The sequence below is a fragment of the Penicillium malachiteum genome, assembly GCF_028827825.1.
Source record: "Penicillium malachiteum strain IBT 17515 chromosome Unknown utg000001l:1.0-8184562.0:1.0-8186909.0, whole genome shotgun sequence".
NCBI classification, from domain to species: domain Eukaryota; kingdom Fungi; phylum Ascomycota; class Eurotiomycetes; order Eurotiales; family Aspergillaceae; genus Penicillium; species Penicillium malachiteum.
In genome coordinates this window covers 885,531-905,441 of record NW_026643094.1, presented here as the reverse complement: position 1 = coordinate 905,441, position 19,911 = coordinate 885,531, and the positions used below count along the sequence as shown (strand labels likewise).

The 19,911-nt window shown below is 46.3% G+C and overlaps 6 protein-coding genes across 6 annotated transcripts; 5 read left to right on the top strand and 1 right to left on the bottom strand.

Annotated features, from left to right (window-relative positions):
* Positions 1–260: 260 nt before the first annotated feature.
* Positions 261–3,475, top strand: N7483_000332 (uncharacterized protein; the record flags this gene model as incomplete). Its single annotated transcript, XM_057083770.1, has 6 exons — positions 261–299; positions 362–908; positions 981–1,107; positions 1,212–1,250; positions 1,314–3,252; positions 3,317–3,475. 6 exons carry the CDS (start codon positions 261–263, stop codon positions 3,473–3,475), a joined length of 2,850 nt encoding a protein of 949 aa, XP_056949919.1.
* A 3,012-nt stretch (positions 3,476–6,487) lies between these two features.
* Positions 6,488–7,882, top strand: N7483_000331 (uncharacterized protein; the record flags this gene model as incomplete). The annotated part of the gene is made up of 1 exon (XM_057083769.1): positions 6,488–7,882. One exon carries the CDS (start codon positions 6,488–6,490, stop codon positions 7,880–7,882), a length of 1,395 nt encoding a protein of 464 aa, XP_056949918.1.
* A 1,540-nt stretch (positions 7,883–9,422) lies between these two features.
* On the top strand, positions 9,423–12,517 carry N7483_000330 (cleavage polyadenylation factor subunit CFT2; the record flags this gene model as incomplete). The annotated part of the gene is made up of 2 exons (XM_057083768.1): positions 9,423–9,571; positions 9,637–12,517. The coding sequence occupies 2 exons, from the start codon at positions 9,423–9,425 to the stop codon at positions 12,515–12,517; spliced, it is 3,030 nt and encodes a 1,009-aa protein (XP_056949917.1).
* A 520-nt stretch (positions 12,518–13,037) lies between these two features.
* Positions 13,038–13,271, top strand: N7483_000329 (uncharacterized protein; the record flags this gene model as incomplete). The annotated part of the gene is made up of 1 exon (XM_057083767.1): positions 13,038–13,271. The coding sequence occupies one exon, from the start codon at positions 13,038–13,040 to the stop codon at positions 13,269–13,271; it is 234 nt and encodes a 77-aa protein (XP_056949916.1).
* An 861-nt stretch (positions 13,272–14,132) lies between these two features.
* On the top strand, positions 14,133–15,640 carry N7483_000328 (uncharacterized protein; the record flags this gene model as incomplete). The annotated part of the gene is made up of 5 exons (XM_057083766.1): positions 14,133–14,253; positions 14,521–14,648; positions 14,691–15,185; positions 15,211–15,441; positions 15,494–15,640. 5 exons carry the CDS (start codon positions 14,133–14,135, stop codon positions 15,638–15,640), a joined length of 1,122 nt encoding a protein of 373 aa, XP_056949915.1.
* A 1,714-nt stretch (positions 15,641–17,354) lies between these two features.
* N7483_000327 (uncharacterized protein) lies at positions 17,355–19,326 on the bottom strand (the record flags this gene model as incomplete). Its single annotated transcript, XM_057083765.1, has 7 exons — positions 17,355–17,460; positions 17,526–17,597; positions 17,657–18,301; positions 18,357–18,534; positions 18,591–18,706; positions 18,768–19,168; positions 19,270–19,326. The coding sequence occupies 7 exons, from the start codon at positions 19,324–19,326 to the stop codon at positions 17,355–17,357; spliced, it is 1,575 nt and encodes a 524-aa protein (XP_056949914.1).
* Positions 19,327–19,911: the final 585 nt, after the last annotated feature.

The window sequence follows — 19,911 nt, the reverse complement described above, 5'->3', positions numbered from 1 at the left end:
GAAAAAGTTCATGTTGAAAACTGTCGATCTTGCCGCGGAGGATCTAAACCAAATCGGGTTAGTCATCACGACCCCCAAGGCCACTCTGGATTCAACCGAGGGACCCGACTGTTTTCATCCTCAGGGGCCATTGTTTTCTACCCTTTTGACTTCTTGACGCTCTTTTTTTCGACTGGGGGATTTATTTTATTTCTTTTTCTGTTTAATTTCGTTTTTCACTCTCTCTATAAACCCTGGTGCAGGGTTCCCTAATTTGCACCATGGCTCCCAGATTCAAGGATGGAGATGCCGTGGTTGCCGTACGTGTTTACAATCTCACGCGATAAATATATTTGCGCTGACATTTCTATTTGACATGTAGATCAATGGCAAATGGGTTGCTTGGACTCACACCGTAGTTGCATACACGGCTTTTTTCAGCGCATTGATCGTGGGTGTAGCTTTACATTATCACAAGATCGTCCAGAACGAACACTTTGGCTATCCCGATGAATGGTTTCCCTCCGTATCCGCGACAATCGGCGACCGTTACCCCGAGCGTGCTTTCTTCCAGGTCTTCATTGCAATCACCTCCGGTCCCCGCTTCCTCCTCGTTTTCCTGTGGTACGTGCTCACGGCGCGTCCCAATTCCACTCTGCCCAAGTTAGTCGCCGGTGTTGGTATCTTCCGTACCTTGACTTGTGGTGGTTGGACTTATGTCACATCTACCGATGATCATGACTGGCACGATATCTTCATGATCTCTTACTTGGTTGCTACGCTGCCGTGGACTCTCGGTTGCCTGGCACTGAGCCCTAACAACCGCCGCGCCGTCAAGTACCGCAAGATCGCAGCTAGTCTGTTCTTTGGAACTCTTGTGCCACTGATCTACTATTTCATTCAGCACAAGGTCCACAAGGTTCCTGGTGGTAGGTTCTATCCATCTGATTTGCTCTATCACACGTAACAGAACTCGAATTGATTGATATGCTCGCTTCTAGCTTACACCCGCTATGCCTTCTTTGAGTGGTCCTTGATCTTGTTCGATGTTGGATTTGATGCTATTACAGTGCTCGACTTTGAGGGTTTTGAATTGGTGGTACGCGATGTGAAGGGAATTAGCAGAGGGTATGTACCGTGGCTTCCGAAATGACAACCCACGACAAATGTATAGTGCATAAGTTACGCTGGATATGAGACAAAAGCACAATTCTAAAAATGCTTCCTCTTAGGCAGTTGAAGACGACTGCGGACTCTGTCCTTGAAAAAGAGTGGGTCCAACCCTATAATCAAATTGGCCCCGTCTTTCCTTCGGAGGTTAACTAGTAGTTTAGGAAGGGAAAGCCCGTGGGTAACACCTTTGGCGAAGGGTTCTTCTGGACGGAGATCCTTGATGCTGCCGCCGACGTTTACAACGGATTCGTCTTCTGGACCATTGTCACCGGTCTCCCCGTTCTGGTGTGGTACTTCCCACTGTGGCACATGGGTATCTCTGGCTATGAGGTTGCCATTGTTGCCTGTGTTTCTCCTCTCCTCTTCGCCATTCCCTCCTTGAGATCCGCTGCCACCAAGAACCTGCGTCTTCTTCATCTTACTTCTCTTGTGGCCCTCTTGGCCTACAAGTTTGAGGACCCTGCTAACCGGTTGTTCATCACCGCGTTTGCCTTGTCCAGCACTTGCGCCGCATGGGTTGCTAGCTTCTTTGCCGAGCGTGGAAACACGCCCCGCCTTGAGGCCCGCATCATGGGCTGGGGTATTGGTCTGATCATGTCTGTTGTTGCCAAATTCGCCTGCACTACCAACAACCCCCTTTGGCCTATCATGCACGGCAACAACGGTGGCTGGAACAAGATCGGCCTCTTCCTTGCCGTCCTTGCGGTCTTGCGTTCCCAGAGAGGCTCTCTTACCAGTGGAAGCGACTATTTGCCGGCTGGTAGCAAGAAGGGCTCATCCCTCTTGGCTGCTATTGGATTTGGAGGTCTCCTCTTTGCTATTGTTTCGCTCCTGACTGACTCTAGCACTATGATCTCCTGGGTTTGGGAAGGTTACCCCGTTCGTGGACCTATTGCTGTGCCTCACGGTGCTGTGACCATCTTCGTCATGGGCGCTGGTCTGGTTTATGGTGTTTTCCACCCTGCCGTAGCCGGTAGCTGGACTGCTTATGGCATTGGTTCTGTCGGTGCCGCTCTTTTGACTTACTACCACCACTGGACCGGATACTACGGTGCGCTTGCCTTTGCCTTCTATATCATGGCTGTCACCCCCGTTATTATTACCTCCGGCGTCCGCCACTCTCCTGCCAGCACATTCGGCATTGGTTTCATTCTCTACGTTTTCCTTTTGCTCTTCCATGTCTGGGTTGTTGCCTACGCTTTCGTACCCGGTGGTCCACTCGTCCGTGAGCGCACTGACTGGGTCATGATTGTGACCATGTTGTCCATCGGTGCTGGTGTGTTCTCCGCCGCCACCTCCAACTCCGGCCGCACTCGCAGCAAGCCCGTCAGCCCTAACAGCAAGCGTCAACGCTCCTACTACATCTACGTGCTTGCCGCACTGCAGCTCCTTTCTGTCTCTGTGGCATACCTGCGCTTCCCCACCAACGACTACAAGCCCCACCACCCCGAGGAGAAGATTGTCACCGCTGGTATTTGGACCGTTCACTTTGGTCTGGACAATGACATGTGGGCTGCAGAGCGTCGTATGCGCGATGTCATTGGCGAACTTGAGCTCGATGTCATCGGTTTCCTGGAATCGGATAACCAGCGTATCATCATGGGCAACAAGGATATCACCCAATATATTGCCGAGGACCTTGGCTACTATGCTGACTTCGGTCCTGGTCCCAACAAGCACACTTGGGGCTCGGCTCTCCTCTCCAAATTCCCTATTGTCAACTCGACCCACCACCTTCTTCCCTCGCCTGTTGGTGAGCTAGCCCCCGCCATCCATGCCACTCTGGACATGTACGGCGAGATGGTTGACATTGTAGTCTTCCACTCTGGTCAGGAGGAGGATCCCGAGGATCGTCGTCTTCAGTCCCAGTACCTTGCGAAGCTGATGGGCTCATCCCCTCGTCCGCTGATTCTGTTGAGTTACCTGGTCACCAAGCCTCTTGAGGGTAACTACAACACCTATGTCAGTGAACTGAGCGGAATGAACGACATCGACAACACCGACTGGGAGAGATGGTGCGAGTATGTTCTTTACAAGAAGATCCACCGTACCGGATACGCCAGAATCAGCCGTGACACTATCACCGATACTGAGATTCAGGTAAGAACAAAAAACCCCATGAAACTACCCAAAATAAAATTAAGTACTAACTCAATAACTATAGGTCGGTAAATTCGTTGTTGGTGAGCCAGAGCCAGAGAATGAGATGCGTGTCCCCGAAGAAATGGTCCCAGTTGGCCGCCGATTCCCAGCCTTGTTCCGAGGCGATGGTGTCCGTGGTCATCGCTACCACGTCTTCGACGAACCCCGTTACTGGCAGTAAACAACACAGTAATCGCACAGCAAAATGCGAGCTACTGAAAAATGAATTCCTTTTCTTGGTCTCTTTCCCTAAACGGTGCAAATCTCATGGTTTCTTTTTTTCCTTGTTACATGTGAAATATTTTTGGCTTAGAAGGGCGACATTCCAATATCCTTGTGGCTGAAGTCGCGGACAATTAATTGCTTTTTTCCACTCTCAAGTCAATGCTTGAGAGTTTTGTATTATTTCTTCTTTGAGACTGCTTCTCATTTGGGACGAGAATTTGGAGCTAGGTATATGTGCTGTTTCACAGGTCTTCTTTTGTGTCCACCATAATACTACTAGTAATATCCCACGAGTTGACCACTGAAAGAAAAAATTATCATGATGGTACCTCCAGAGCTGCTCAGACGATTTACTCCTACTCATGACCTCAACCATAGCACTGGACCTCTATTCAAATGTCGATAGCAGTATTATTGCAAGAACTAAAAGAGAAATCAGACCATAAGGGCTTCTCACAAGGCTCCATCGAGCTGACTACCGAATTCCTTCAATTCATCCCAAACATTCATTGATGAATTCCCTCAAATAAGTTACAGCCATGACTCCTACTACAACTCAAGTGGTTGAATCCGCCATGAGGTATTTCGGACTCCGAAGTCAGCGATTACTAGTTAGTAACGACTCGGACCATGTGGGGGCCCACCAGAATGTTAGCATGTGTCATTATGACTCCAGATTGGGTCAGGTCTTAGCTCCAATCCCCGAATCCCGGCATTTGGTGGAATGTACGGAGTACGGAGTGAGAATGTGAGAATTTAGGGTAGCCCAGCTGAATGGGACTGAAGGGTCTGTGCGTAGATGGTCGGAGTTTCATATTGGCCCTTGTTGAGAAGATTTTTTTTGATCCTTTGATAATTAAGATGTAAATTAGGTATTTTTTGGGATCAATCATGTTCAAATGTTGAAGTTGCGAATAAACTTGAATCTCTGTCAACCTCAAAACTGGCAGGCATCAAGCCTCCAACTTGAAGTCCAGGGCTACGAGTAACTTGAACTTGAAGTTCTACATACCAGTTGACCTATATATTTACTACTACCTAGGTAGTGTGTACATATATCTTGAAACCTCAAATGTCACGGTCCAATGATCCGAGTCTGAGTGTTATGGATGTGATATCCATCCTAACTTTCTAACATTTGAAACTTCGTACCTACGTACTATTCAAGTGCTATTTTGTGTATGGGGACGTGAACCTTCAAGTTGGAAGTTCTTTTACAGCCTTGGAACCTTGGAAATATGGTAGTCAGACATCTGGATTTCAAGTTTGTCCACTATTCCCCACATGCAATAAGAAATCTTATATGCCTAGCAGCGAATTAAACTGTCCAGAACATTGAAACTTGAACCTTGGAAAAGATTTTGAACCCTTAATATCTTAGTATGTAGTGCCAAATTTATCTAAGAGAACAAGTTGGCAATCTGGGCATTTGAAGAACAGGTTGCGCATCATAATGATGTGATATTGTCATAGACTCGAACCTAGTATGGGACATCGGAGTGCTGAGATAAATCCGAGTCTCCAGTATGCCCATGTGGCAGGTGCTATGATCAATTGGTGCCATTAAAGACCAGTTGACACATAATACATTTTCAGTTTAGGGCTAAGTCCATAGGTGGCAGAGTAGCACGGTCACATTCCAGAGGAAACAAGCTAATTACCTGATTTGACAAACGTTAGGCCCAAAGCCTGCACGGACACTACATCACTTAACTTGATCTGCGGCCTTTGATCGGTTCTCCGATGCCGAGTGCACAAAGAATCCCCCGAAGAATGTGTGTGGTTCTCTTTGATGACAATATAGTCATGAACTCTAAGATAAGGATGCGAACCAGTTTGATGTCACAAGCAAACTCTTTAGGTCTATGAGTCATGAAACACTGGTTGAGAATCTTCTTTGACGTGAATTATCTCTTTCTGATGAAAGGTAATGATGTATCTCAGCCCTATTCTACAACAAAGTCTCCCTTTCTAATTCTCAGCATCTGGGGATACGTGTCGATCCTTCTCCAGAGAGTATCATTGGACAACATGTGGAGTGACCGTGCACAGGAATTATATATTTAAAGACAACTTAAATTTCTATTTCGGGCGTAAAGAAGGCAAACATTGAACCAGCCCAAAAGTACTGAAGAGATCCGACGGAAGTCATCTTCGGATTTATGTAAGTGCTCCAGGGCTGTCATGAGACTTTTGCATAAACTTTATAAGGCAAATCGGATTAATAAAGAACCTGTTCGCTTTTCACTTAGACCTTGAAAGTGACCCTTGTGGAAAATATTACGAGTCAAATATTTGATTGCTAATATTGCTTCATTTTTGCGCGGGGCCTCCCTTGTGGATTGTTGAATCGCGGGCTGTAAAGGACTGACTGGTCCAATTTGTCAAGCCTTTGCATCCACTTGCAGAGTTTTCTTTCTCATGACACTGTTTTATTGTGTTTATTGAACCGAAATTTCTCTCCTTCTGCTAAGACTTCAAAACATCATCAGCCTTCACTTTATCGAGGCGGCGTTTCTTTGAATAGTTTTCTCTTTTTGTTCTTTGGTCTCGACTGAACGACCTCTATGCAAGTTCAGTGGAGCCCAATTAGAGCTCAAGCAAAGCTCAGCCGCCTCTTTCAATTTGGAGGCAAAGAGGACTTTGTTAGAAAGAGACGACGAGATTCCAAAGACATTTTTGATACTGGTCCAGCTGTCTTTGTGTATGTGCTTCTGATGCCTTGTCTGAAGTTGACGCTAATCGACAAAAATAGATACAAAGGAGCCCTGGAGTCGAAGCCTGTTTGAGTTGGAGAGTTTTTACTTAACTCCGGGTTGGAACACTCATTCTAAAATACAGCTTTCGATTCTGTGATTCTATAGGCGATATACCGTGAGTATGAATTCGAGGAAATCACATTTGAGCTCAATGGTTATCCAACTAATCCAATGAGGTGCAACGGATAGGAATATCAAGTCTTCCAAAAATGCCTCGTGACCGCTTGAAACGCAAAACAAAAAAGCCCAAGGGCGAGAAAGAATCTACTAATGAAGAGGTCTTGCCTAGCAAGCGGCCCAAGTTAGAGGCATCTGTTACGACAGGATCGCCTAGTCTAAAACCACCATCGGCAAGATTTGCGTTTATTGAAACTAAATCCAAGGTCAAGAAAGCCCGTCGTCGTGCACATAAAAAAGCAGACGTACTCGTTCCTCGTGTGCCTTCTCCGGCTTTAGTCTCATCCAAACCGTCTTCGCCGAGCGATGTACCAGTCCAAAATTCTAGGTCTGCTCGGACCTCTGTGTCCTCCTCAAAATTCACATCCCCTCTCATTACGAAAAAGGGGAGAGATGGAAAGAAAAATTTGGTGGCGGGAGCTACTCGACTTCAAGCAGCCCGTGAACGGGCTTCAGAACACTGGATTGAAAACGCCGGGACGGATCGCCCAAGGGGACTTACTAAGTCTTTTGTCGGCAATGATGAACAGAAAGAGATTCTGAAGTTCCATGCTACAAACAACCTGGGACTACGAGACTGGCCAGAGATATCCCTCGGCCAGTCTGGACCAATGCCTCGTTGGCGGCTTCGAGAAGTCGAAGAAGATCCAAAGGATGGCCGAGATCTCCACAAGGATCTAATAAGAACACATAGAAAGAGAACACACATTAGGAATGTGGACCAGGATGATCACCCTCGATCTGGTGATTCCAGTGTCGGCCTTGGTACTCTTTGCTGGATATTCGAGCCCGGCCCGTCTACGTTATGGAAGGGATTGACTCAGGAGCAGCTATACGAGTTTGCATATCTATGTCTTCTGGATGCTCTGAATGACTTTAGGAGCCGAGATTTCATCCGTGCAACGATTAAGCGTGCCAAGTTGAAGTCCATTCGCAACGTGGAAGACCCATTGCCACCACCACCTCCACCACCGAGAGTAACATACTTTGGACCAAGAGCTGGCGTTGCTGAATGGCCCAAGATACCGCCTCAGATCAAAGGTGACCTGGACCATTACTATGGCATCCGATCCGCTCGTCCTTCGTTGGCTGTTCGAGAGGGATCGAATATTCCGAGTCAGCCAAGAACATACTACGATGTCGATATGATGAGGCATCATATGAAAGGCACTTTGAGAGGTCCTGGAGAGATCTCTGACACCTTTGATCCTGTTGCTTTTCCTGTGCCGCAAAGTGTGTCTGAAGGTGGACATGGACTCCGAAAATCATCTCTGTCCAAGGAATGGGACCCGGAAAAAGATGCAAGAGAAGATAATAATCGAAATCCTCGGCTGGGTGAGTACAAAATTTTGTATTTCATTGTGATTCTCATAATACTTTCCATGTTTCTATGTCTTTTCCTGTATGCTTTCAGAATTGTGAGGTGATGTAATCAAGAATGTGTCAATGCCAAAGCTCCGAGGTCTTGGATGAAGGATATGTCTTATGCAATTATCGCGGAGGGATCAGATATCAAACCATATGGCTTTTGCCATACAAATGATTTAAGTTCAAAGAAGTGTAATTGGCTTCTGAGCTATAATGGACTATTTGAGGGCTAAAGATCTGGCTAACATTCTTGATATCCCTTGCGTGGATTCCTCATTCTTCATATCTGCTTATGGGAATAAATTTATCAATTTCTTTTATCTCTACATTTGCTGACCGTATTGAATAAGGTGAACAGAAAATTAGAAAGGAAGATATGCTAAGAGCTGGAGGGAATGCTTCAAGACCTTCCCACCATGCATCTACTCAACAGAGTGCTTCGTCCGCTGGGCAAAGTGCTTCATCTGCTAAGAAAAGTACTTTATTTACTCAGTGGAGTACTTCATCTGCTCAACCAAGTGATTGGTCCGTTCAACCAAGTGCTTCGTCCACTGAGCAGAGTGTTTTGTCCACCCAACCCCCTTCACGAACTCCTTCCCCGGCACATAAGGATATGATCAAGTTGAGCAAACACATTGATGCTGGTAGAGCTTATTATAATAAATGTAAAGCAATTTGTGAGGATCCGGTGGAGCGACAGAAGTATTTCCCTGAACCGAACGGAGTCAGAAGGGTTAGAACTTGGGGTGGCTCCAGTATACTGCCAAGTCAAGCAAAGAAATGGAAGTTGCCTGCAACTGCTATATTGTATCGGCCTTTTTCATCCTTGAAAAATTGCCGCGTAAGTATTGCATCCTATTCTGCGTTTTTGAAGTTCTTCATTTATCATGATATCTTTTTTCTGTTATGGTTAGAAAAGGTCAGGACTAACCAATATTCAGAAGAAGAGTTCCTCCAAATCCCAATCTTCAGGCAAAGGAAAGGGAAAAATAGAAAATTCCACTAAGAAGAAAAATAGAGAAGAAAGAGAAGAAAGAGAAATCTAGCAAGAAGGAGGAGAAGTCCCCGACACCCTGAATCCTGCGAGTGACAATGCCTATAGTGCACATGCGAAGGCCGGTAGACAAGCAGGCAACTTGAAATTTTTGGAGTTGTTGGAGAGGCAATTATTCTAGTCATTCATTCCTTAATCATGATATTCAGTACTTTTATATTCAAATGATCATAATATTTTAATCCCTAATCCTCATGATTGTTTAGATCGATATAGTATATTTAAGCCATATGATTGGTAGATGCATATAGGTCACGTGAGCGCGAGCACATGAATGCAAACTGCACAAACATGTCCATTGTCAGAGTGAAGCCAGTTGGGTCAGCGACATCAAGAGCTCTCTGGTCAATTCACTCCTCACTTCGCTTTGTTACCCTGATTCACTCTTTAAAGGGAATTCTCAAACATAAAATGATTAATCCTTGATATTCTTTTGAACCCATAATCTCTGCTCGATTGGACTTGGCCTCTGCTGTCGCGAACACGCCCAACTAAACGCAGTCAAAGCCAGTTTCCAGAGAGTTAAACTACAGCACGCGCCCACGATGTTTACCTTCACTCCATTGCTGGGAGCGCAGTCTTCATCTTCCAGAGCTTCTCAGTCAATCCTAGAGCTGGATGGTGGAATTAAGATCTTAGTGGACGTTGGTTGGGATGATACCTTTGACACCCGCGACTTAGCAGAGCTCGAAAAGTTCGTTCCAAACTTGAGATACAGTGCAATTCTGAACTCTCCAAGCTAACAAGCCTCATTTTTAGACATATTCCGACACTTTCCCTAATTCTCCTCACCCACGCAACTCCGGCACATATCGGCGCTTTCGTTCATTGTTGTCAAACGTTCCCTCTTTTCACTCAAATTCCCATCTATGCGACAAGTCCAGTAATTGCCCTCGGCAGGACAAGTTTGCAGGATCTCTATTCCTCCGCACCTCTCGCAGCTACATTCCTGCCAACAGCATCCGTGTCCGAGACTGGTGCATCTTCGGCAGCGTCAGCTGTGAACTCCGGAGGGGAGAACGAAGGAAGCACCGAAGCTGCAGGCAGCACAGGACGGATCCTTCTTCAGCCTCCAACCGCAGAGGAGATTGCCCGATACTTCTCTCTCATCACGCCGCTCAAATACTCACAGCCTCATCAACCTCTCCCATCTCCATTCTCGCCGCCCCTGGATGGGCTGACTCTTACTGCTTATAATGCCGGACATACTGTTGGTGGAACAATTTGGCATATTCAACATGGATTGGAATCTATCGTCTACGCAATGGATTGGAACCAGGCTCGCGAGAGTGTCATGGCTGGTGCTGCATGGTTCGGTGGGTCAGGTGCCAGCGGTACGGAAGTTATTGAGCAATTGCGCAAGCCGACAGCCCTGATCTGCAGTACCAAGGGAGGTGATAAGTTTGCAGTCTCTGGTGGTCGCAAGAAAAGAGACGACCTTCTTCTGGATATGATCCGAAGTAGTCTTGCAAAGGGTGGCACTGTGCTCATCCCCACAGATACTAGCGCTCGGGTACTTGAATTGGCTTACGCTTTGGAACACGCTTGGCGAGATGCATCGTCAGATGAAAAAGAGGACGTGCTGAAAGGTGCGGGCCTTTATTTGGCGGGCCGCAAAGTCAATACTACAATGCGGTTGGCTCGAAGTATGATTGAGTGGATGGATGAGAATATTGTTCGCGAGTTTGAAGCTGCTGAGGGTGCGGATGGGGCTACTGGTCAACGCGCCACAGGCCAGAACCAAGAAAAGGCCAGCAAGGGTGCTGGGCCGTTCACTTTCAAGCACCTCAAAACTGTTGAGCGAAAAAAGAGACTCGAGAAGCTTCTTTCCGAGAAGGGCCCTAAAGTTATCCTTGCTTCTGATACATCACTTTCTTGGGGTTTCTCGAAGGAAACTCTGCGCCGAGTCGCCGAGGACCCTAATAATCTGCTGCTATTGACGGAGTCATTCCGCAAGCTGACACCTACTCGAGAGTCTCCATTCACAATCTCTCTCGGTAGCACAATCTGGCAGTGGTATCAAGAGCGTCGAGACGGTGTTGCTCTGGAGACCGCCTCGGATGGTGAATTACTTGAGCAAGTCCACAGTGGCGGTCGAGAATTGACATGGACAGAAGTGGAACGAGCACCTCTAGATGCTGGCGATCAATTGATCTATCAGCAATACCTGGCCACTAAGCGACAGCTTCAAGATACATCCCAAGTTCGCGGAGGTCAAGAAACACTTGAAAATGCAGCAGACGCTCTGGACGATCGATCTAGTTCAACCTCCTCGGAAGACTCAGATTCCGAGGGACAAGGTCGTGTTCTTAATTTCTCCACATCCCTCGCCCACTCAAATCGAAGCAAGTTGGCTGTCAGTGATCAAGACTTGGGTATCAACATTCTTCTACGACGAAAAAACGTTTATGACTATGACGTGCGTGGTAAAAAGGGACGTGAGCGTATGTTCCCATATGTCGCACCTCGAAAGAAAGGAGATGAATACGGCGAGTTCATTCGCCCCGAGGAGTATCTTCGAGCCGAAGAACGAGAAGAGATCGATATGCAGCAGCGACGATCAGACGCACAAACAAAGCTTGGACAGAAACGACGATGGGACGAGGCTACCGGTGTTGCTGGTCGGAGACATTCCGGTGGCGCTGGAGCTCGCAAGCGTCAACAGCTGACCAAGGATGGTCAGAAGGTAGATTCAGCAGGCGATGATTTTAGTCTTGCATCTGACGACGAAGACGCCGACGCCGCTGTATCCTCTGAAGATGAAGCCGACATTCAGTCCTTCGAAGGTCCCGCTAAGGCCGTGTACAGCAAGGCCACTATCACGATTAATGCTCGAATTGCCTTCGTTGACTTCATGGGATTACACGACAAGCGTAGCTTGGAGATGCTGATTCCTCTTATTCAACCTCAGAAACTCATTCTTGTTGGAGGAATGGAAACAGAGACTGCTGCACTTGCGGCTGAATGCAAGAAGCTCTTGGCTGCGAAGGCTGGAGTTGATGTCTCTGCCTCTGCAGCTGAGGGAGCTGCCATCATCTTTACCCCTGGCAACGGTGATGTCATTGATGCTAGTGTGGACACAAATGCATGGATGGTCAAGCTGAGCAACAATCTCGTCCGCCGCTTGAACTGGCAGCACGTCCGCAGTCTCGGTGTTGTTGCTCTGACAGCCCAACTGCGCGCGCCCGAGCCGATCATGGAGGAAATCAATACCGCCGAAGTAGCTGCTAAAAAGATCAAGTTGGGCGAGGGAGAAGAAAGCTCATCGGCTCCTCCAACTGCAAGCGCTCTTGTCAAGTCCGGAGACAAATCTGATTCATTCCCACTCCTTGATACCCTGCCTGTCAGTATGGCCGCAGGAACCAGATCTGTGGCGCGCCCACTTCACGTCGGTGACTTGCGTCTTGCTGATCTTCGCAAACTGATGCAAGCAGCTGGACATACTGCCGAGTTCCGTGGTGAAGGAACACTGTTGATTGATAAGTCGGTCGCCGTACGAAAATCGGGAACTGGCAGGATTGAGATTGAGGCATCAGCACAGGCAGCGTCGAATCAAGCCTCGATGGGTCGTGGTGCTGGGAGCTTCCTTGCGGTTAAGAGGAAGATTTATGAGGGTCTAGCTGTTGTGGCTGGAAACTAAGATTTAAAATGATGATCTGTATTAGTATTTTACAACTCGACTTGAAGCTTTACACTATGTATGATGGAGTGAAATATCACTTGAGTATTATGAATATCCGAGTCCAGACCACATTTGCAGTGTGCTTCACTAGGTATCCATCCACCTGAGCAGCTCCAGGTGGCCCTCGCCCTGGAGGCCTGATGGAAGGCAGGCGGTGTGAGATTTGGTACGTTTTCCACCTCCCGAGGTCGGTCTCATCCCATGGAACTGAAAATACAAGGACCAAAAGTGTGCAAATAGAGGTAAACACATGGCCCGTTCTTGATCAGTCGCCAATGGAAAAAGGGTCGCGTGAAAATAGAGTCTGGTTCAGCGTGGCATGGGAGTGGATACCCAGGGCTATGCATGCACCTCAGGCTGCAGGAAGATGATGGAATCGGAAATCTACCCCTCCCTAGCCCAATATTCTCAGAATAGACTCTTGATTCTCCCAACCAAACACAGAAAGTTAACCATTTGGATGTATTATTGGTGAAATATGTCTGAACGTCTGAAGAAACTGTTTCATTCACGTCGCAGACTCAACAAGACCGGGAAAACAGAATCTGAGACAAACCAAGCGGATGACCAAGAAGACAACCCAACAAACACTAGACCGTCTACTCATAGCCAGCCTGCGTTCGAATCAACCCAGTCGATCGAGACCTCCAAGCCACAAGATCTATGGCAAGCTGCCTACGACCAGCTTAGTAGCGAGCAGCGCCAGGGTTGATCAAGCATCCAACCTTCCGGGTCAAGGGATAAGAATGCTGCTCTCAGAGAGCAGATTGACGAGATCGTCAAAGCGACAAAGCAACAATACGAGAAATACCAGGAGAAGTCTGATGAGACAATTCGGAAATCCTCACGGAAGATCATCGACGCAGTACTATCTTTCAAAGACATTATTAGCGCGGTCGCTGCACTTGACCCAACACAGCACGTAGCTAGTGCATGGACAATTGTGTCGCTTGGTCTGACAGTATATATTACCTTTAACTTAGAATAGACCAGCTGATTTATTAATTAATATGCTAGATGACCTAAACCCATTATGAGGCATAAAATGCATTATTTGAATCATCTGAGTACCTTGCTAATGTCCTTGCACAATGTGTCTTCATCGAACAACGGGTTTATCTAAATAGGCATATAGATATCCGCAATCATATGGGAATCGTAATTAACTATCGGACTCTACTTAGTAATACTATGCTATACAGGCCAGATTCAGAAGGCCCAAGAGTCTAGGATCGGAAGGAATCTCTTAAATTCCGTTACTAGGAGTCCACTTACAGCACTTAAAACCTCAGTTGAGAAGGAAAGAGATAATCTAGCTAGATGGGTTAATTTAGCTGGATACCTTCACCATGAAAGGGAGGCAGAAAACATCATTCTCAAAATTGATGAACTGGGTGAATCTATGGAGTTTCTCCTCCAGAAGTCTAGTCTACCTATCGTAAAGGAAGCATTATATGACAGTAATGTTCACGAACATGAAGATTTTTGTCTTTCAGGGACTAGAACCAAGCTTCTTTCAGATATCACAAACTAGGTGGAGTCAGATGATAAATTCATATTTTGGTTGAATAGGATGGCAGGGACCGGAAAGTCTACCATTGCACGAATAGTCGCACAAAGGCTTAGAGATCGAGGGCTACTTGGCGCCACATTCTTTTTCAAGCGCGGCAAAGGTAATCGTGGCATTGTATTAGGTCTGATCACCATCATATCACAACTGGTATCTAGACATAGAAAACTGGTACCTGAAGTGCTGGCAGCCATTAAGGCCAATCCATAGATTACATCTAAGTTTCTAAAAGATCAGTTTGCTGAGCTTCTCTACCAGCCCCTGCTGAAGCTACAACCAGACCAACCTACCACGATTGTGATCGTGATTAACGCCTTGGACGAATGTGATAGGGATGATGATATAAAACTCTTACTTTATCTCTTGTTCAAATTATAAGAAATCTAAACAGTGCGTTTGCGAGTAGTCTTGACAAGCAGACCTAAGCTTCCTGTCTGTCTGGGTTTCCTGAAGGAGGACAACTACCAGGACATTGTTCTCCATCAAATTCCTGCTCTAGTGATCAAACATGATATTCACGTTTTCCTGTAATACAAATTTTCAGCAATTCAACGTGACCAGTCACTTCCCTCTGACTGGCCTGGAAATGAAAAACTTGAGCAACTGGTGCAGATGTCTCTGCCTTTGTTTATCTTTGTAGCCACTCTTTGTCACTTTGTTAGGGATAAGCACTGGCTTCCCAAGGAGCGTCTTACAGCTATTCTTCAAGATGAAGCAATATCATCGACCTCCAATATAGAAAGGATGTATCTGCCAGTATTGAACCAACTCCTTAAGACAAAATCTGACACTAAGCGTGACCAACTCATACAAGACTTTCAAGATATAGTTGGTGTGATCGTTCTTCTAGCCACTCCGCTTTCTGTAGTTAGTCTTGCACGGCTGACCAAGATACCTGAGAACAAAATCACTCATCGTTTGAAGAAATTTCGCTCTGTCCTCAGTGTACCAGCCAATCTTGAAGGTCCGGTCCGAATTCTATATCTTTCCTTCCGAGATATCCTACTCTCTACGAAATGTGATTTTTGTATTGACGAGAAACATACGCATCGAAAGGTAGCATGAAAGTTATGTGAAACAGTATAAGGATGTCAATCCTCAGCTTATCCAGCAGCGTCTCCCAGCTGATCTACAATACTCTTGTCAATACTGGGTATGTTATCTTGAGCAGAGTAAAGAGCTCTTTGTAACTGCCGTTTTAACGTTTCTAAAGAAGCATTTTCTTCACTGGTTGGAAGCGATAAGTTTAATGGGGATAGCCTCAGAGGCTATTAGGATGATAGATAGACTACTAGTACAGTCGATTGAAGAGGTGAGTTCTTTCGCAATTATTATCGAGCGAGATATTAACGTTGGAATTGTAGGGCGGCCTAGATTCTGAGCTTGCACAGTTTCTAAAGGACGCTCAACGATTCATCCTCAAAAATCATCATATGATTCAAATTGCTCCACTTCAACTTCACTACTCGGGACTTGCATTTTCACCAACAGAGAGTATCATCAGAAAATGATTCGAAGAGGAAAGACCAAAGAACTTGAACATACAAATCCACCTGGAATGCGGAACCGCAGACCCTCGAAGGCCATTCAAAGTGGGTCTATTCTGTGGCATTTTCCCCAGACAGTCAAACGGTAGCCTCAGGCTCGGCTGATCAGACTATCAAGCTCTGGGATGCTAAGACTGGTAAAGAGCTCCAGACCCTTAAAGGTCATTCAGGTCCAGTTCATTCTGTGGCATTTTCCCAGATAGTCAAACAATAGCCTCAGGCTCAGGTGATATGACCATAAAGCTCTGGGATCTTAAGACTGGCAAGTCTCAGACCCTCCAAGGCCATTCGGATTCAATTACTACTTTGGCCTTTTCCCCAGATAGCGAAATAGTGACTTCAGGCTCACATGATGACACTATCAAGCTCTGGGATGCTAAGACTGGCAAAGAGCTCCAGACCCTTGAAAATCACCCTATGTCGACTAGGTGTGTCACTGGTCAAAATCCATATAAACTCAGCTTACAAATATCTTTAAGAAATGAGTGGGTCGTCTGTAGGAATGAGAATTTGGTATGGATTCCTGATGATTATCGTCAGTTGGATTGCTCGGCTATACAAGGAGAGCTCCTTGTTCTTGGGTACGAGGATGAAAGGCTTCTTATTGTCGGTTTCCCCGCCACTTAACGCTTCTTCATTGATCGTGCTATATTAAAACATCAAATAGTCCAATCTGACCACAGTATCCTATGGGAGTTCTTTTTCTTTTCCCCTAAATTTGATTCAGCTCTGGTCATTCCCAGAACACTCCAGAGCTGGAATATCAAGACTTACGAATAAGCGGTAAAATAGTCCACGGGTGGTCATTGCACATGTGGTTGTTTGGTTGTTTCATGTACTTTGGCCTATGGTTACTGCGAGTAAAACGTGGCGACCATCTTGGCCTGTAAAATGCATGGGCACTACAGTATCAGGCTTACCTCTTCATCATTCTCTAGATCCCCGAGCACATGCAGTGGGGTTGGTATGCTGCGGAGCGCGTCATCGACTCTCTCTACAGCCTGAGCTCTCGATGCAGCCCTGGAGGCTCCTCAGTGAAGGCCCACGAGTAAATACTATACTACTACTAGTACTGCCAGTGCTCAGGTGGTAGTAGCCACATTCGCCTGCTTATTGAATATGTCGTTACTCTAAGTCATTGGCACGTTCAAGTTCGTGCTTTCTGTTCCAAGGTTCACAGCATAGTACTATGTTCGAATGGTAATCGACAAGATATTCGAACTTGAATGTGCAACTTTTCCTATTAGTTTCTCAACCTAGATGCACCCGCCAGCGTGGACCATGAATCGCCTCAATTGATTCTGAGCGTCAAATCAACTTGAAATGGCTCGGACAAGACCCAGTTCAGATACAGTTCAGATACAGCAAAATTTGAATTCCATGTTACCTGGGTAGTAGTCTCAGGCTCTACTAGTAATTCCAAGGTTATATTCCTATGCAAAACACTAGTGATAGTGCTGGACGGTCTCGCCCTCCAAACATTTGAAGATACGGGTAAAAACCTTGGAAGGCAGCCGTCTTTGCACATATGATATCAGAAGTCATTCAAGTTACTACCTAGTGGTATTTTCGGCGTCAATTTTACAGGTCCCTGCATCATGATATGCATATTCTATGTAGACGTTATATTTGAACGTATGAAATGAGGCATGCTTGCCAATTGTCAATGTCTTCAATGTTAGACAGTCCCATAGGTAGTCTCCTGGCCATTGTGTGCCTCATATCCCGGGTCTTCGCTTGGGATCTCGCGAATAATATCATTAGTCTGAGGACCTGTGTATTTTCTAGAATTGGAATTATAGTTAGTACGAGTGATCCGACGCAGTTCAATGCAGAGTCGAATTATTACCCTCGAGCGTCGGCCCACCACCAGACCAAAGCAAACAAAGCAATAAAGGCTGCAACACAAATAGCGTAGTTCCTAGACATCAGGTTAATAAATGCATCGAAACCCTTGTCGTATCAGAGAAAGATCCTTACATGTTGGCCCTCGTCACAGGAAGCTGAGTTGGGAAGAAGAGAATCGTGCTGATGAAAACTACCCAAGTGACAGCAACGTAGTTGATAGGTGTTCCCCATTTACCAAGGGTAAATGGCCCCTCAACAAACTTGACCTTAGACTTATAAATTTGATGGGCCAAGATAACGGAGATATAAGAGAGATCAAGTGCCGGTGCGGTCACGCTAAAGATGGCCGTCGCAGTCTCAGTAGAGCCAACAGCGATACAGTTCAAGGCAATACTGAAAATCACCACGAACCAGACTGCGTTCACTGGAGTATGTGTCTTAGGATTCACTTTGGAGAGGAGCTTCGAAAAAGGCAATGCGTTGTCTCGCGCAAACGCATATGCCATCCTGGTATCAGCCAGCATGGCTGAACATCCAGTGAAGAACTGCACTAGAATCGCAAATGCCCACATAATTGTACCACCTGTTTTCCCTCCTGCGTTGAGGAAGATCTGCGCAGCTGGCAGACCGGTGGGCGAGTTGAGGATGTCTTCAAAGTCTGTTAGACAGAAACACATACAGACGGTTAGTAGCCATCCGAATACTCCACTGACGAAGACGGCGGTTCTGATGGCGACTGGGCCTCGAACGGCAGCATCGTGGGTCTCTTCTGACATGCTGGGATAATGTGAGCGAGTTGGTCATTATACTATGGCTTTTTTGAAGAACATACTGTGTTGTACCATCGTAATCCGTCATCGTCCAAGCAACAGACAAGAATCCCAAGAAGAAGGAGAAGGTCTTAGAGCCCCACCCAGACCCATCGGTGAAGTGGGTAAAGACCCACGATGCGGGCATTTTATCTGGGGTTAGGTATAGTAATGCAATGCAAATGGCGATGGTGGCGGTGACTATATGACATTAGAATAAGAAGGTCAAGCTTAAAGCTTAATTATGAGACACATACTATTAATTGGTGCAAACCAGAGAATAATCCGATGAAGGGTTTTGGTTGTCAATGAGCAGATCACGCCGAGAATACACAGTAGGCCAATAGAGACCAATACTGTTTGGAGTGCAGTACTATACGATTGTTGATTAGTATTGCAGACGAGTCGTTTTAAAGACCGGCAGTGGAGCTTACGGTGAATATGAGTACTGCCCATCTTCCAAATCCGAATTCATACTGACACACGCCAGTAGCATCTGACTGACAGTATACGCCACGCTAGACACACCAGCTGTCTGTCCTAGTAGGTTGCACCATCCTTGAATCCACGAGAAAATAGGGACTTGGTCTTTCGGCACAACATGTTTTGTGACAAAATACATTCCACCTGCTGTTGGGTATGCCGATACAAGTTCTGCCACGGAACTGCCAATGCACATTGCCATACAAGACCCAATCAACCAGCACCAGACTGCTGTTGCAGGTCCACCAGCCGCCAAGGGCGAGCCGAAGGTTGCGGGGACCGAGCCGAGGACCCCGAGGATGGAGATAGCGTAGGAGACAGTTGACCATTTAGAAAACTCTCGTCGAAGTTCCTGTTCCACGGTGATAAGGAAGAGGATTAGCAAACAGAAATGTCTACAGCACATAGATTGAATCTATTGAATTGCGACCACATGTGCACGGGCGCATATACCTGTTTATAGCCAATGCGAGCTAATAACAGCTCATCGTCATCTTGAATAGTCGCCATTGACGAGGAACTCGAAGGAATAGGGCGTTGATGAACTTGATCTTCTTTCAAGTTGGGTTTGTGATTAGGATCCGGGTGGTCTATAGTTGAATGCATCATCGTGAGATAGGATCGCGAGTAGTGCCGATCATTAAGATAAGGGGGGCAGGAATGGAAAAAAAGCAAAAGAAAAAACACCACTTCAAGTTCCACTAACGCATATGCAAGGAGGGGAGGATTTTAAAGAAAGAGAAGACTATTACGCCACTTACCCTACGTCTTTAAAGCGTTATATCTACTTCGGCACGGAGGACGGAGTACGCAGTGACGCCAGATGGAGGGGCTAAGGTCCGATCTAGGAGCATATGGAAAGGGAAAAAAGAGACGGTGAAGATAGAAAACAAACTAATGCGGGAGCTTGTTCATTTTTGTGCATGGGTACTTATGTGGATAGAGCAATCCGATAAGCGCAACTTGATTGATTCGTGACATTCGGGATGGATCCAGTTAGGGGAATTGATAGGAGATCGTGAATGGATGAGAGGATATCGGAAGGCGAAAATTGTCTAGCTTATATGCAGGGGAAGTAAGAAACCAAGGAAATTT